At 35.1% G+C, this 17,181-nt stretch overlaps 1 protein-coding gene across 5 annotated transcripts in view; it reads left to right on the top strand.

The window, feature by feature from the left end:
• LOC106877480 (cadherin EGF LAG seven-pass G-type receptor 2) overlaps positions 1-17,181 on the top strand; it is a 301,895-nt gene that overhangs the window by 241,252 nt on the left and 43,462 nt on the right. For 4 of the 5 annotated variants that reach the window (XM_014926391.2, XM_014926390.2, XM_014926393.2 and 1 more), the window contains exons 24-31: positions 1,863-2,069; positions 3,329-3,482; positions 3,937-4,003; positions 4,218-4,284; positions 5,706-5,791; positions 6,734-6,902; positions 8,013-8,108; positions 11,327-11,624. In XM_014926391.2, the coding sequence (XP_014781877.1) occupies positions 1,863-2,069; positions 3,329-3,482; positions 3,937-4,003; positions 4,218-4,284; positions 5,706-5,791; positions 6,734-6,902; positions 8,013-8,108; positions 11,327-11,624 (1,144 nt within the window). The remainder of the gene's footprint in view (positions 1-1,862; positions 2,070-3,328; positions 3,483-3,936; positions 4,004-4,217; positions 4,285-5,705; positions 5,792-6,733; positions 6,903-8,012; positions 8,109-11,326; positions 11,625-17,181) is intronic. The other variant, XM_014926392.2, reaches the window with a different exon arrangement.

Below are 17,181 nucleotides of genomic sequence, written 5' to 3'. Positions count from 1 at the left end.
TATATATATATATATATATATATATATATATTTATATAAAGTTCTATGTAGTATGGGTACAGTCTTACATTTTTTATTTTAATTATTGCTATATTATTTGATTGTAGCAAGGAAGATTGTTGACACTCATGACTTTTACTGGTCCTACTGAATATGGGATTGGGTTTGTGGGGTTAATGTTATTGATATTCAACTTCAACTTCTATAAGTGGGTACTTTGATGTAAATGTGGACAGGAAAGAATTTTAGAGGGATATTATTGTGGAGAAGAAGAGTTGAGTAAAGTGTTTAATGTTGAGTTTAGGAAGTGAGGCACAGTAGGAATGATGACAGACCAAGAGAGAGAGAGAGAGAGATGTTATTTCAGTTACAGTTGAAGGAACAGCATGTGGTTGTTATTGTTCTTTAGCTCCCGGTCAGCCCTGACTGTGCAAACCTATGATTAAAAGGTGTTCCAGCAGTGACCATCCAATCATTCTCCTGAGTATTCTCTAGAACTGAATTAGGATGCTTGCAAAAGTGAACTCCACTAAATATACCTCACTGTGAAATAGGAGGAGAAACTATTGTCTGTCAAACAATCTGAAACAAGTTACACAGTTTGTTTGAAAGAACACTGCAATCACTTCATGGTGTCCTTGTAAGGTAGGTCAATCTATTAGAAAGAACAGTCAGATCTTTCCCGAATTATATTCTTTCATCTTAAAATGAAACAGACACATTGGATCAGCGTCGCCTTCCTGGCACATGAAAAGACATTCGAGCGAGATCATTGCCAGTGCCGCTGGACTGGCTCCTGTGCAGGTGGCATGTAAAATACACCATTTTGAGCGTGGCCATTGCCAGTACCACCTGACTGGCCTTCGTGCCAGTGGCACGTAAAAGCACCCACTACACTCTCGGAGTGGCTAGCATTACGAAGGGCATCCAGCTGTAGAAACTCTGGAGCCTGATGTAGCTATCTGGTTCACCAGTCCTCAGTCAAATCGTCTAACCCATGCTAGCATGGAAAGCGGACGTTAAACGATAATGATGATGATGATGGATCATGTTATCTTAGATACATTACGTTTGGAAAGCAAAACTAAAATAAAAACAAAAGAGCAAGTAAGTCCAAGGTGTAATACTTTTGGTCATAATTCTGCTTCATCAGAGAACTAGAAGTAATTAGTTTCAAAAGCTGGCTAATTTCAAATAAAAAAATATTGAAGATTTAAAGCTATGAAATAAGATATGAAGATAACACAATGAATTGTAGTGAGATGACTGTATTTGTGTAATTCATTTGTACAAAATTATTTCTTTCAAGAATGTAATTAAACATTTAAGAAATAATACATTTTGTAAAATAAACTAATTAAAGGATAAAATATATAATCTCACTCACTTAAGTTATATTTAAATTATGACAAGCATGTTTTAAAAATTACAACTTGGACATTGCTTTCTTTCAAGAATTTTTACCAGGAAATTTACATTTTATGTATAATTAAAATAAAACGGTTGCATACACATTGAAGAAAAGGAATTATTTCGAGCTTTATGAAGAAATGATTATCTCCTTTGTAATATGAGACCGGCACAAATTTACAAAATGTGTTGGTGTGTAAAGGTGCACTCTTGCAAAACACAAACCACTACTTCTTGAGAAAAAAAATATTTTGTTTGTAAAAGAAGTTTAAAATGTTCCATCATACACTCAGTATCTCATCTGTAATACTATCAATTCAGATGCTGGGCAATTCTTTTGTTATTTTTAAGAATAAAAGAAGCTTGTCTTCTACACCAGCATATATGGTAAGTCATATGGAATTTTAAAAGTAAAATTTATAATTCTTTTTTTTACTTGTTTTTCTTTACAGTATGTACCAACCAATGCCATTCAGTTGAAAGCAATTACCTACATTGGGCTCATTATATCCATGATATGTCTTTGCTTTGCCTTCCTTATATTTTTCCTCTTGAAAAACTTGAACACAAATTGCAACACAATTCGAATCAATTTCATCATATCCATATTTCTCTCTGAGCTCTTCTTCCTTATTGGTGTTGCTCGGACCAAACCTGAAGTAAGTTCAACTTTTCCAATCTCTCTCCCTCCCTCTCCCTCTCTCTTTTCTTCTTCGTCCATCTCCCCTCCACCCCATTAGACCAGTTTTCTATGAATCTTTAAAATGCATTTTATCTACAAAGTAAGCAGACATCATAAATTGGTATTATTTCAGTTTCTTTTTCTCCTACATCTCTTCCTTTTACTTCTCTTTGATAAAGAGCATAACCTTTTCTATTCTTAGATCCTTTTCTATTCTTAGATCTTTTTCTATTCTTTTCATTTGGTGTAATTTTTTTCTTTGTACACTATCTTTCATTGTTATTATTTTGATTCCTATTTCTATGCCTTTTCCACTTTGTTTTTTTTACTTTTCAAACTTCCTATATTATTTATTTGTTTGTCTTTTCTGTACTTCATGATTATTCTTGATGTATTTGTGCTTTATGTGTGTGCCCCCATCCAGCTGAGAATCTGAACTAAGCAGCAATTTAACATTTAACCTAACCTACAAAATTAATAGCTTTTATTTTGTTTCGTAAAAAGTATCAGCATTTTGTGTCAAAGGCTCTTAAAGGTGTTTACACACACACACACACACACACACACACACACACACACACACACACACACAAACGCACACATGGCTTGAGCAGGTGCACAGTGTACCACACATCAGGTGTCAAAGTGATTGCTGAGCAATGTGTGATGAAGTCTTTTTCTTAAGAACACAATGCACCTCCTAGTCCAAGATTGAAACCATTACTTCATGATTGTGAGTGTAACACCTTAACCACTAGACAATGTGTCCTTGACAAAGCATAAACTATATTATTCACTACTGAGTCTCTTGATTCACGTCTTAAAGTTTCTCATTTCTGAACATTGAGCAAATATGATTAAAACTAATATTCCATAGGCAAAAATATTAGAAAATACATATGCACAACCTCTCCCCCTCCACACACACACACACATCTACACACCAGCATTCTTTAGTTTCCATCTAATAAATTTCTTTCATAAGTTATTTGGTTTGGTCACCCCAAAGCTATAGTAGAAGACACTTGCCAAACATGCCATTCACTGGAATCAAACCTGGAAACATGTGATTGTGAAATGAATTTCTTAAGCATACCAGCCAAACCTACCTGTACAAAATCCTATGTTCTCTTAACATAGAAAAAAAAGCCTATCCAATGTACTCCACTTTATATTGGTTTCCCTTATCAATAAGCAGTAATCCTGAAATAATCATTCCTCATTTCTTTATTTCAGATACTCTGCCGCATTGTTGCCATCTTCCTTCATTATTTCTTCATCAGTACATTTGCTTGGTTGTTTGTGGAAATACTTCATATCTACCGTATGTTAACAGAAATACGTGATATAAATACTGGTTCAATGAAGTTTTATTATCTTGTTGGTTTTGGTAAGTCCGTTGCTTTCTTTGTCATTTATTTTTATTCATGTAGTTATATATTTATATATTTATTTAGTTGTCTTTTTACATTCTCTTGTATAAAATTGTCAAAAGATTTGTTCTGAAATCATCTTTTGAAACATTCTGTGGTTCTCAATCTCAGTTCAAACCTTATTGTCACTTTTATTTTGACCTTCTGAGTCAGTCACGTGACTCTACTTGCCTCTGTCCGTTTTTCATGCATCTGATTAACAAATTCTACCAACAATCTTCAAATGTCATCTATCCATTCATTCCAACATTGAAAATGTGTATTAAACATTTTTTTTTTTAAATATCAAAAATTTCTAGTGCTTATATCTTTTATTTCTTGTTTGCTTAACAAATATTGTAAAAATCGACTGAAATTTTGAATATTTATTTAAACAAGTCTTGTTTATTCTTATTTGTATAATTTTTTCAGTTATTCCTGGTATTATTGTTGGCTTAGCTGTAGGACTTTACACAGACCAATATGGAACAGCTGAATTGTAAGTATTTCTCAACATGGTTGCTGTTTATTTCTTTTTTTCTTTTCACTGCTTTCATGGATTCTCTTGAACACTGGGGTTGATGTAATTGACTTAACCCCTTCCCTTAACTTGCTGGCATTTTGCCAAAATTTGAAACCAATATTTCATCCATCTATGACTCAAGTTCCCAATTCAAATTCATAATTAATGTATATGAGTGCTTTACTTTCAGTTGCTGGTTATCAACCAAAAATATGTTCATATGGAGCTTTGCTGGACCTATTGTTGTAGTATGGATAGTAAGTTTTTCTTTTTGTTTTACTTTTATTGTCAGTTAATATTGCACATATATACATAGCCACTGTGTTTTCACCAGTCTACTTTACCCAAAGTAGTAACACCGTTATGTGTTAATTAACAAGTAATGGAAGAAACTCCAAGCACAAGCCTTTACTTGTGAGTGCTTTGAGAAAAGAAAAGGCTAGAGGAGTCAACCTTAACAGCAAATCAAAGTGTGAATCCTCTTAGGCAGTCTGGTGCCTTCTTTTACACATTTCTGGCAACTTCAGGGTAGGTGGAGCTCTCTGTTTTTGTGAAGCAGTCACTGAGGAGAACTCTACTCAAATATAAAGCCTATTACTATCAGTACAGCCATCTTAGCTTGCTGAGCCACTGTGGAATTGGATTGCATGGATTGACTTTTGATTTTAAACTTCAAAGTGCTGATAGGAATAAAAGCCCTGCAGCATCAAGAATCTAATTTCATAGCCACTTCAGGCCGTACCACTCTTTCTCATTATTTTCAGACACCAAAAAAAACCCAAAAAAACTGGCATTATATTTTCAAAAGAAATTATGAAGTTTTAGTCACTGCTTTCATCATCATCATCATCATCGTTTAACGTCCGCTTTCCATGCTAGCATGGGTTGGACGATTTGACTGAGGACTGGTGCAACTGGATGGCTACACCAGGCTCCAATCTAATTTGGCAGAGTTTCTACAGCTGGATGCCCTTCCTAACGCCAACCACTCAGAGAGTGCTTTGTGATAAACAATTTATCTCCCTTCTGTCTACATGCCTTACATACTCTTCAGAAATACTCATGACTTCTGTGTTTTTTTGGGGTTTTTTTGTATGGAGAAGCAGGCAGTGTACTTCACTGAATAAACAGATAAATATTTCTGTCATTCATAAACACCTCTGTCAATAACATCGATGTATGGAGATTTATTAAAATAGATAAGGGATCAATACGATTGAAAAAAAAAACCCCTCAGGGTAGTTTTTCAGCAAAACCAGAGTTATTAGAATGTTTCATGTCGTATTAGTGGGGAGGATTTTATTAGTTGTGATAACTTCTTCTCCATAAGTAATCGACCATTCACATGATAACAACTTTATGTATTATATGTATTATTTTTACATGTAAATTATCCTAAATTGGCAATTGGAATTCAATTAAGGTTCTACTCTTAATTAATCACTGTCAATTTAACATCCAAATTTCTAAATTTCTAAATTAAAATATTAAAATCAGAATAACATTAAATTTTAAACATTATGCTTTTAATTATATATTGAATTTAGATTGAGAAAACTCAATATTTTTTCCATTGTCTTTTAATATGTGACCTTAAAATGTAATCCTAAAATGTGTGTGTGTGATGCTTTTCATAATTATTTATGTCTATTAATTACTTGCTACTATTCTTTCTCAGATTTCAGTACTTACCTGTATATTAGGGTGGCAAGCTAGCTGTCGAGAAAAAGTTCATGTGTCTCATGAAGATCTAGGGATGTTAAAGTAAGCTTTATCATCTTTTTTAAATCTATATATTTTTTATTTTGTTGTGGTGGAAGTCTGAATCTTCTTTTCTTCATATTCTGATTGATTAGCTTCTCAATCAGAGAAACCTGACAGTTTTCTTTCTTTAAACTTTTTGCTGTTTTCTCTCATTCCTCATTAAACAATAATTTGTCAAAATATAGGAGTGGTGTTGTTTGAATCCATCCTGAAGAAAGGAAATTTTCTATGTTGGCTCTCCTCCATGACTGTCTGGTATTGCAAGAAATTTCTTCTGCTCACTTCATAGCACAAGGAGAGTAGAAGCAACTGAAAACCTCCAATAGAACTGTTATTGCTTATTATGTGTAGTACAGAATGTGATTCATTGATAATTCTTTGTAATTTTGACACAAGGCCAGCAATTTTGAGGGGATGGTTAAGTCAATTACATTGAACCAAGTGTTCAACTGGTATTTACTTTATTGAGCCCAAGAGGATGAAAGGCAAAAGCCAACCATGGCTGAATCTGAACTCAGAATGTAAAGTCTTGGAAGAAATGCCACTAAGCATTTTGTTCAATGTGCTAATGATTCTGCCAACTTGCTGCCTCAAGCTATTCAGTGATAATAACAGCTAACATATTAACAGTTATTATCATATAAAGCTTTTCAGTGTTCTGAATAGCAGTCTGATCACTGCTGACATAAAATAGAATGCCTTTTCTCTATCTGATTAATCTTGCTATAATATCAGCCAAACCTTTTCAATTCTGTCATTTTGGTTGCTGATGTAGCTGTAATTATTTCCAGTTTCTTCTTATTTATTTATCTTATTTTTATATGACAATTCATTTATTTACATTACTTAGTCTTTATTCACATACAAGTTGATATTCACATACATATTTTCTCTTAATTAAAAAAAAATTTTTTTTTTCAATTTTATTTTTCATATCTACAGAGAGAGTCTACTGGTTGCCTCCTTGCTGTTACCAATGTGTGGTGCTAACTGGGTGTTTGCACTCCTCTCAGTTAATCAGAACTATGCTGCTTTCCACTACCTCTTTGCAATTATGAGCTGTTTTATGGGAGTTTTCATCTTTGTCTTCTACGTTATATGTAGTCGACCAGTAAGTTGATGTATAAAAAATATATATTCAGTATTTGTACATATACAACTCTCATACATTCTTTCAGGCTATCACAATATGCATCTATATACCATTGCCATCATACATAACTGTGTATCAACACCACTATAAGGAAACCACTTTATGGTAATTTGGTTTGCTAAGAGTTGCAACCAAGCTCCCCCCCCCCCATCCTCCTTGAAATGAAAGGAAGGGCACATTACATAAGGAAGCTGCAAACATGGCTGTTTTGTTAAAATGTTTGCCTACCAACCACATAGTTGCTCTGGGCCAACCAAAGCATTATGAGTGGATTTGGTAACTGAAAAAGCCTGTTGTGTGTGTGTGTCTTTGTCTTGACATCGCATGACAGTTGTAGATGGGCATAGCCATCATACAAGTGATATTGTTAGTTTCTAATCTTCTATAGAAACATGTCCAACCACAGGGAATATTACCTTACTTGGAGACAGATGAGGGTTGGTAACAGGAAGGATATCTAGCCATAGAAAATCTGCCTTGATGAATTTCATGTAATTCATGCAAGCTTGGAAAAGTGAACATTAAGGAGTAAAGGGTGAAGAACCTCTTCACAAATGACTGTGGGATTGCCCATAGAAAGTTCTCCAAAGCACAAGTCTGGGAAAGGTTGTTTGTGGAAGACCAGCAGTCACCCATGCATACCAGTCTCCCCTCTCCATGCCACTGATGTTTCTCCAAGGGAAAAAGCAAAGGCCAAACCAGTGACATTTCAATCCATTACTACAGCTGAATGAACTAAGCAACATGAAGTAAAGTGTCTTCCTCAAGAACACTACACACCGCCAGGTGCAGGAATCAAATTCACAACCACACAATTGTAAGCTTGACACTCCAACTACTGAACCATGAACCTTCAATTAAGAAACACCTTTCTATCTTCACTACTGACAATGTTTCAAACTTGTCCTGTATATTGTTCTGCTAAAGATGATAGCTGTCATTTGCTTGCTTTTCATTTTCTTTGCTTTTTTAAAAAGCATTCTTTACTTTTGTTATTCTTATTTTATTTCATTCATTTATTTGTTTTTGTTATTTCTTATTTCCTTGTTCTCCATTTTTTTTTTATAGGTACGGTTTGAAATCAAACGAGTTTGGTATAAATTCAAAGGTAAAAAACTGGAATTGGATGAAGCACTCGGTGGTACTAGAAGTACTATGCTATCGGTAAATATCACTCCTTATATCATTCATGCAAGAGAAATAAAATCAAAAGATGAAGGAACATTTATATAAGCATTGGCATGGCTGTGTATAGGTGCTAACCACATGGTTTCAAGTTCAGTTCTATTGCATACTACCTTGGGGTAGAATCTTTTACTAAAGCCTCAGGCTGACCAAAGCCTTGTGAATGGATTTGGTAGATTGGAAACTAACATAAACCTTATTCATCATCATCATCATCATCATCGTTTAACGTCTGCTTTCCATGCTGGCATGAGTGGGATGTATGCCTGTACATATATATATGATTCGTCTAAGAGACCATAAATCATGGAAAAGATGCACTTGTATATCTGTCAGTAGAGTAGGTATATTATCCAAAATATATAGTATTATATATCCACCATGGCTGATCTTACTAATCAGTTTTGGGCAAGGAATACAATGAATTGTTAGGTGACAATCCTTTTATATAATCTTATGCTCATCACAGCTGATATGGAAGGGAATATGGCAACTGCTCTCTATTATTGAAGGTGGATTAGCACAACCGGTCAGCAACTGCTGTAAAAGAGGTGGTGAAATGAAAAAGGGCCGGGGGATTAGGTTAGGAGTCATGTCCCTTGGTCGGCTATGTTGTGAAGCTAGCAAGAATTATCTTGAAGTGTTTGTGGGGAAAGTGGGCATTATTAAATGTGGTGCTCTTGTGGGAATCAGGTGTGTGATATGTGTAGTGGTGTCATATGCGTAATTTTTTCTGGAGGTGTAGGTATATATAGCTGTGTTCGTTAGACTATTTTCTTTCTGGGGGGTACAATGTGTGTGAAGGGGTATAAGTTGGGGGTGGTGGGATGCTCACCTTACAGGTGTGTGTGTTGATGGGTGCATTGGTGTGTGCTTTGGTCAAACTGTTTGCCAGGCTTGAAGACATTGGTAGAAGGTTGAAGTTGGGGACCTGTGGTTGCAGTTATGTTGTGGCATGCAGGTATGATAGGATGTACTTCCTTTCCTGCCATTCAGGTAAACATCTGGGTGTTTATAATTGCTCTCTTCTCAGCCAGGCATAACCTGCACTTCCTGCTGCTATTGAAATGCGGTTTGCATTCTCCAGGATTTTCCACTTTATGCTGTACTCTCTAGCTCTTCCTTTCAAAGATCAAACGTGCCTGGCTAGGGTTGTGGCATTGTGTCTCTCTGAAATATTGAAGGAGGACTTTCTGTTGTTAAAGCAGGTTCTGAAGGGGTCTTCCATTACCCCCACATATTTTCACACAATCAGTTGTCCATTGGGTCCTGTGGCTGTTACCTCTGCCTTGTATACAACTGTCTCTGTGTTGCAGTGGCTGTTCAGCAGACAAATTGTTACCCTTGCATGATAATCCTGTCTCTGCCTTGGGTGTAGGCCTACCTACTAAAATCTTTTTTACACTAGGTACACAACTAAAGGATAATCTCAGGGTATGTCTATTAAATATTTTGTTGAATCAATTAAAACAGGGGAAGTGTCTATCAACTAGACTAAGGAAGGTCTTGCCTACTCTGGTCTTAATGTTTAAAGAGAAGGGTGGCATGAACCACAGCAATTTCTGGTGACACTTTCTCTTGGAGGTGGGGTAGGGTCTGGCATGTAACTAATACTGTGCTTGAAACAGCTGGCAGCCAGAGCCCAGTTGTAGTACAGAGTAGCAGCATCAAAGCTCTCTTTGCTTGAAGATAAGCTGGAGATTCTCCTGCCAACACTCTTAACCAGGTTCCTGAGCACTATGGCTGGATGTCTTATAAATTGTTTTCTATGGTGGAACTCAAAGTAGTTATTAAAAATACCCTCTTTGGATGGTAAAAGTCAAAGAATGCCTATGGGATTTCAACCCATGTCTTCTATAAACATGATAGATGTTCTAATGTTATATCAAAAGCAATCCTTTCAATCTTCTCGATCCAAGGTGTTTTTTAACCCAATATTTTATACACTGTTATTTATAGTTTTAACTACTTTCATCATTACAAGCAATTTCATATCTCTTGATCTTTTTAAATTCTTATGACGTAGACAATATGCATGTATGTATGTATGTATGTACATAGGTACATACATATTGCTAACATTGTGCACTCTAGTTAGTCCTAGCATGTTCCTGAAGGTCGGCAATGATCTTCCTCGGTCACGAGTGGACGGCCATCATGTGTGTACATAGGTACATACTTACATATATAGATATGTATGTATGCATGTGAAGAGGTTTTGTCTCCTTGTCTCCTTGTGTTGACATAACACGAGTATCACTTGTAAACGATTGTCACTGTCACACAAACAGTGTTCTTTGTTTCTAATCTTCTGTGAAAAGATGTCCTGCCTTAAGGAAATATTGCCTTGCTTGGAAACAGGTGAGGGCTAGCAATAGAAAAGGCATCTGGCTGCAAATATGGAAAAGTGGGTGTGAAAACGATGATGGAGATGATGATGATGTTGATGATACAAACCCACACAAAGAGAGTGGACGAGGGATTAGGTGTTGGCCTGTCACTCAGAACTCATCAGTTATTATTATAATCATTGCATAAGTTAGCTCAGCCTATGTGAAAAGCAGCATGTGTCTCAATTGTATGGAGACATACACACCATTAGAAAATCTTCTGACTCTTCTAATTGTGGAAATGGATGAATTATAAAGTATTTCACCTAACTTGGATATCTTCCTGTTAGCTACAAATGATGGGAGAAAATTCTTCCTTGCAATTAACAAGGAATTAACTTCTCTTTCTTGTTGTAATAGTGAACTTCGTGTGTGTATTTTTGTGTATAAATGTTTTCACAAGCATGCATTCAGACACACACATACTCACAGGGTATATGTGTGTGTTCATTTATATATACACACACATAATGTCTGTATGTCTGTATGTGTATATATATAGGTATGAATGTGTGTATGTTTGTGTTTCATTGTCTTGACATCATATGATAGTTGTAATGACCGTTACTCTCGTACAAGCAGTGTCATTCATTTCCAATATTCTGCATAAAAGTGTCCAGCCAAAGGGAAATATTACCTTGCTTGGAAACAGACAAAGTTAGCAGCAGGAAAGGCATTCAGCTGTAGAAAATCTACTTCAATAAATTCTGTTTGGCCTATGCAAGCATTGGCAAAATAGACGTTAAAATGATGATAATGATGTAACATATTCTTTTGTTCATACTCTTTTTCTTTCTATTCATACAGAGATCAGCACTTGCCTATCGCAACGATTCTTCGATGGATGGCGGTCTGAATCGAATGAACATCGGTATCTCAACGACCTCAACCACATCTCGTTCAACAAGTAAGACCAGTAGTGGTGGCCTGTACAAGGGAGATGATTACATGCGCAGCACAAACTCTTCCACTACGTCAGGCCATGCTCCTTCTATGTCCATGCATCCACCCAACACTGGCATTCCTCCGTATGATTCCTATCACTTACCACCACTACCACCACCACCACCATCACTACCATTACATGACAACCACCACCCCGATGGTACGTCCCAATTACTGGTACCAATCCACGAACGAGCTATCAGTGTCTCTTTCTCATTTAGTTTTCATTTCACAGTGTGTTTGAGATGTTGTGTATGTTGGGAAAGAAGAGGAAAAGAAAGCTGAATGTATGAGAGTGGAGATGTATGTATGGGTGGGGTGCTGACATGGCTGAACTGATACTAAGCTTGCTTTGCAATCATGAATGCATTTGCACCAACTCAACCCTTGGGAGTGAAATTAGGTAGACGGAAACTGAGTGGGAGGCTGTCAGATGGACTCTACCTGTCACACTGTGTCTACCCATGAATTATGTTAAGGGTGCAATTGTCTGTGGAATTCTCTGCTACTAAATACAATGAATAGGTAGCTCCATTGATTAAGCAACTGGAACATTCCTTATAGAAAAATGACACAAAATCTATATGCTTCAATGTATGTTTGTTTGTCTGCTTGTGTGAAAGCTTGTATTTTGCTTCTTGGTGAGGCTTGTTAATATAATATGATGTAAGTAAGGCTTTGTGCATATAGGCTTGAGTTTATTTGTGAGTGTGTCTCAGTAGAAGCTGTGTACTGTATGCTTATTCATATGTGTATGTATGTGTGAATGTGTGGTAACAATGATGGGGATGTCTGCATGAATGTATGTTATTTTATCTGTAGTATTTATAAATGTATATGTGTGAATGTAACTTGGCTTTCAGTGTGGCTGGAGAGAAAGAGTACATAGGGTTACATTTTTGTTGCTTTTTATTTACTTTTAACACCTTGTCACAATTCTACACTTTCACTTCACATCTTGCACTAGACTTTGCTTATATTTTATTCTACATCTTTAATGTCTTTATATTTCTCTATCTATTTATCTATTTATCAATCCATCTGGCTATTTATATCTGTCTGTTCATGTGTATTTTTGTTTCTCATTCTATCTAACTGTCCTCTACTTCTTTATCCTGTCCTCTGTTTCTTTCCATTTCTCGACATAGCTGTCCATTTATTTGAGTAGGATGTCAGTTCAATCACTTCTCTGTCTGTCAGGCTCGGTTTAGACATAAATTGAACCAGCTTCAATTTAGGATCAAACAAGTTAAAGAAGCTTTTAAAATATCAGAAATTTTTCATTCATAACAGTTTTACTATAATTATATTTAAGTTATAATATCATGCATTAACATTTAACAATTAGACCCAATTAGTTAATCAAAATTGTTTTTCATTATTTTATAAATATTCTCTGATACAAATTTTTATTACATTTATTTATACTTATAATTTCTTTTCTCAGTCTGTGTTATGTTACATTATACCAACTTATGTTACCTTACATTATTACATTGCTGCATTTTATCAACATTAAGTTTTGTAAATTTGTAAACTGATTGATTTCTTACGTTTTATCAGTGTTAATTATGTAATGGTTTTCAAATTACTTTTCATTTTCTGGAAATTGTAAATTTATGAGAGTATCTTACTCCTAAAATTAAATACATTCCATCATTTGACTCATTAGGAATAAATTTCCAGCATTATTTTCCGATTGATGTTTTTAAAACATTTTAAAGCACTCTTCCACTTTGTTGGGTTTTCTTATGCTCGTTGAGGGTATGCTTACCAAGTTCACTTGTTACACAGCCTTATTCTCTGTTAATTGCCAAATAGGGTTCTTGGAAGATCCCAGCACTTAGGATAAAGGTTTCTAAACTGTGCCATCAAAACTATTTCTCCAATTATTTCCTGGTGTGTCAAGAAATTAAGCCAAATCTGATAAATTCTTAAGACTATTTAGCTTTGATGTATATTTGGGAATTGACAACTCTGCATAAAATTTGACACAGGGCTGGTGACAATTAATGTGTCCTGAAAATGATTATTTAAAAAAAAATATATTGTCAATGTAAAAAAGTTTGGAAAGCTCTGGCTCAGGGAGTCACCATGTTCAAATCTGGTTCATCCACTCATCACTCCACCTGACTCCTTCCTTTAGAGACCTTTGTTTTAAAAGTCTGTCTGTTTAGCTGCCCAGCCTTTTTTTATGCTCAATTACTTAGTTATCTACTTGTTCTTCTGAACATATGTACTGTTATAATTTTCTCTTCATTTTGATTCAGCTATTGAATTATCTTTGATAGCAAATTAATAAATAAACATAGTTACTGTTCTCATTAAGCCCTGATTTTACAGACTTATGGTTAAAGGCATTCTAGCCAAGGCCATCCTATTTTTCCGTAGACATAATGCACCTAGCACCAGAACTGGCTCTAGGTATGCCTTTACTTCAAGTAAATTGAATTTCAGTGCTCTTACAAATATATCTTTTAATATTTTCTCAAGGATTAAAACCTGTAAGTACAAGAACAAAGATTTTATTTCATAACTTCCCAAAATGTCAGAATATTCTTCCATTCATTATAATTTTTTAATAATTTATAGTAATTTATAAGTAATTATATAAGTATTGGCTTAAAGTAGCTAACCAACTATATTAATCAAGTTCAATGAAAGCTCAAATATTTTTCTCTTTTCTTTACAATTTTAATAACCCATTGCCTTATATGGTATTTTCTCTCAAGTCCTTATTATTATTAATGTTTTTGGTGATTTCTGTCGATTTTCATTTAAATCACATTCTCAATTATGTCATTGTTTTCCTTGTCATTATCATCATCATCACTGTCATCATCATTATTCTCTTTTCACAGTTTTAGTCAAGTAATGTTTAAGCAGCTTACTAAAGAAAAGAAGTCTTTACAAAATTTGCCATGAGATGTGAACTCATTTCAATGAACTAGAAGACATCCATATATACACAGATTTTCACTACTTTCTCTTTCATTCTCTTTTTATCTGCTAGATGTTAATTACACCTTCTGTTCCTCAGTCTCTCTCCCTTTCCATCAACTACTCTCTTGGAAGGCAGGAGAGAGAAATGCACATGCACTGCTTTATGAAGTGCAGGTCTCAAATTCCTTAAGCCGAATTTCTTATGATTTATAAATAGATAAAATAGCAAAATTGTTATTTTACATTATTTTTTCATATATTTTTTTCATGTTGGCATGGGTTGGATGGGCCTCACAGCATCTCTCTACTCTTTACAGTAATTTGTTGTCTGGCATACACAGATAGAGAAGAAAAAACCTGGTTTACGCTGTTGCAATCTATATCGTGTTATTTTTGGTATGGTTTTTATAACTGGATGTCCTTCCTATCACAAACCACTTTACAATATAGACTAAATATATTTTATCTCACTCCAAGCACTAGAGAGGTTTCTATGGCAAGATTAAACAGTCTTCTCTGCTCTTCCTCTGTTTGTTGTAAAAGATGAAAATTATTAAATTCAATATTATGAATAAAATAGACTATGTTTATGGGTTTGTCATATTCACTGCTCGTTACTTGAACAGCTAAAGCATAAAGTTTGTATGTAAGTGTAAAATGACACCAAGCATTATGAAATATGGCCGTGGTGTAATTTTGATCTTTGAAAATATGGTGATATTTTGTTGGTTGATATACATAGTTGAAACCACTAATTTTTATGCTGAAATGATGCCAGTATTTGCTCAGTTGATATGGGCAGTGAAACTTTCATATTTTAACTATGGTTAATATATTTCTTCTATTTCTTGCTCTCAAACTTAGTTATTATATTTTCTTATTCAGATTTTATGATATCACTTGGCTTAAACACATGGGAAGATATTGAAACAATTTCATATTTCAACCATAGTTATTTTATTGTAGTTTCATGTATATATATATGTGTGTGGTTCAAAACAGTTTGATTCAAATTCATTGGTACTCTTGAGTTTCAAGTGTGATGCTAATCTTCAGCCATTTTCAAATTCAAAATGAATTTGAATCAAACTGTGTTGATCCATACATGTAACTCCCAATAAACTGGGTGTCTGTGTTTGTCCCCCCAACATCGCTTGACAACCGATGCTGGTGTGTTTACGTCACCGTAACTTAGCGGTTCGGCAAAAGAGACCGATAGAATAAGTACTAGGCTTACAAAGAATAAGTCCTGGGGTCGATTTGCTTGACTAAAGGCAGTGCTCCAGCATGGCCACAGTCAAATGACTGAAACAAGTAAAAGAGTAAAAGAGAGAGATATATATATATATTCCTCTCTGCTCTAGTTATTAATATATAGTTTTTACTAGTTATTATTATTGATATATAAAATAGTGCAATAAAATTATATATATAGCATACATTAAAAAAGGTAAGTCTGTAATATATTTCATGCAGACACACACACACACACACATACACATATATGAATGTATCATATATACATTCATAGTATTTATTCCAGTTCTTAGTTCAAATCTCATCTAGTCAGCTTTGCACTTCATCTTTGTAAGGCTGGATGAATACTACCAGTCTGGGCTAGGTTATTAATAGAACTGTTAGTGTCAGAGGAGATGCTTTGTAGTCTTTGTTTTGGTTCTGTTTGTTTTGAGTTCAAATCCTTCAGTGCCCATTAAAAAATAGTGACAGTCTCTTCAAATTATAAATGTAAGTGGCCAAGTATTCCACAGACATGTATCTCTTCAAGGTAATCTTCAGGTGGAATCAGTATTATATAGTGTGTAACAAGACTGGCCCTTTTAATTACAGGTATAGTCCAGTAAATAGGCTTCTGCACAGTTTCTGTCTAACCATTTTCACTTACAAAATTTGGGCAGGCTCAAGTTGCCCACTTTTACATAGTGGAATTACATGATTGCAAAGCAAACTTCTTAACCATTCTGGTGTGTGCCTATATTATATAGAACGTGTGTGTGTGTGTGTGTGTGTGTGTATAAATTCATAGAACCTTGTGGAAATCACAGAAAGCTCCTCTAGTGAACCATGCTACCATACTACATTATATTCCTATAAGTAGGAGCATAATGTAGAGTCCTATGCAGCAGAAATCCAGGAGATCCAATCCATGAAATTATTTCATGAGGAGTGTGTGTGTATAAAGTAATTTTGTGTGTGGTGTAGCCTAGTGGTTAGGGTGTTGCACTCATAATCTCAAGGTCATTGTTTTGTTTCCCAGACCAGCAGTGCATTGTGTTCTTGAGCAAAACACTTTATTTCACATTTCCCCAGTCCACTCAGCTGCAAATAGGCAAGCCTGCAATGAACTGGCATTCCATTCAAGGGGAATCTTGGCCTGCCTGCCCAGCCAGCAGGGTGGCATAATTCAAAAGGGTGAGGAAGTGCATTGTAACCAGCAGTGTATAGTAACACCCAATAGTTGGATGATACAAGTTATACTTGTATTAATGTTGTTATAATTTCATCATCAGCAAGCTGCCAGAATCGTTACCATGATGGGCAAAATGCTTAGCAGCATTTCTTCCTCCTTGACGTTCTGATTTCAAATTCCGCTGAGGTCAACTTTGCCTTTCATTCTTTCGGGGTCGATAAATTATGTACCAGTTGAGACTGGGATTGGTATAATTGACTAGTCCCTTGCCCCAAATTTCAGGCCTTGTGCCTATAGTAGAAAGGATTATTATTATCATTATTTATAAAACTTTAATGGATATATA

This window comes from Octopus bimaculoides, chromosome 11, assembly GCF_001194135.2.
Source record: "Octopus bimaculoides isolate UCB-OBI-ISO-001 chromosome 11, ASM119413v2, whole genome shotgun sequence".
Lineage (NCBI taxonomy): Eukaryota > Metazoa > Mollusca > Cephalopoda > Octopoda > Octopodidae > Octopus > Octopus bimaculoides.
The sequence above is the reverse complement of the archived record's forward strand: the minus strand, read 5'-3'. Positions and strand labels throughout refer to the sequence as shown.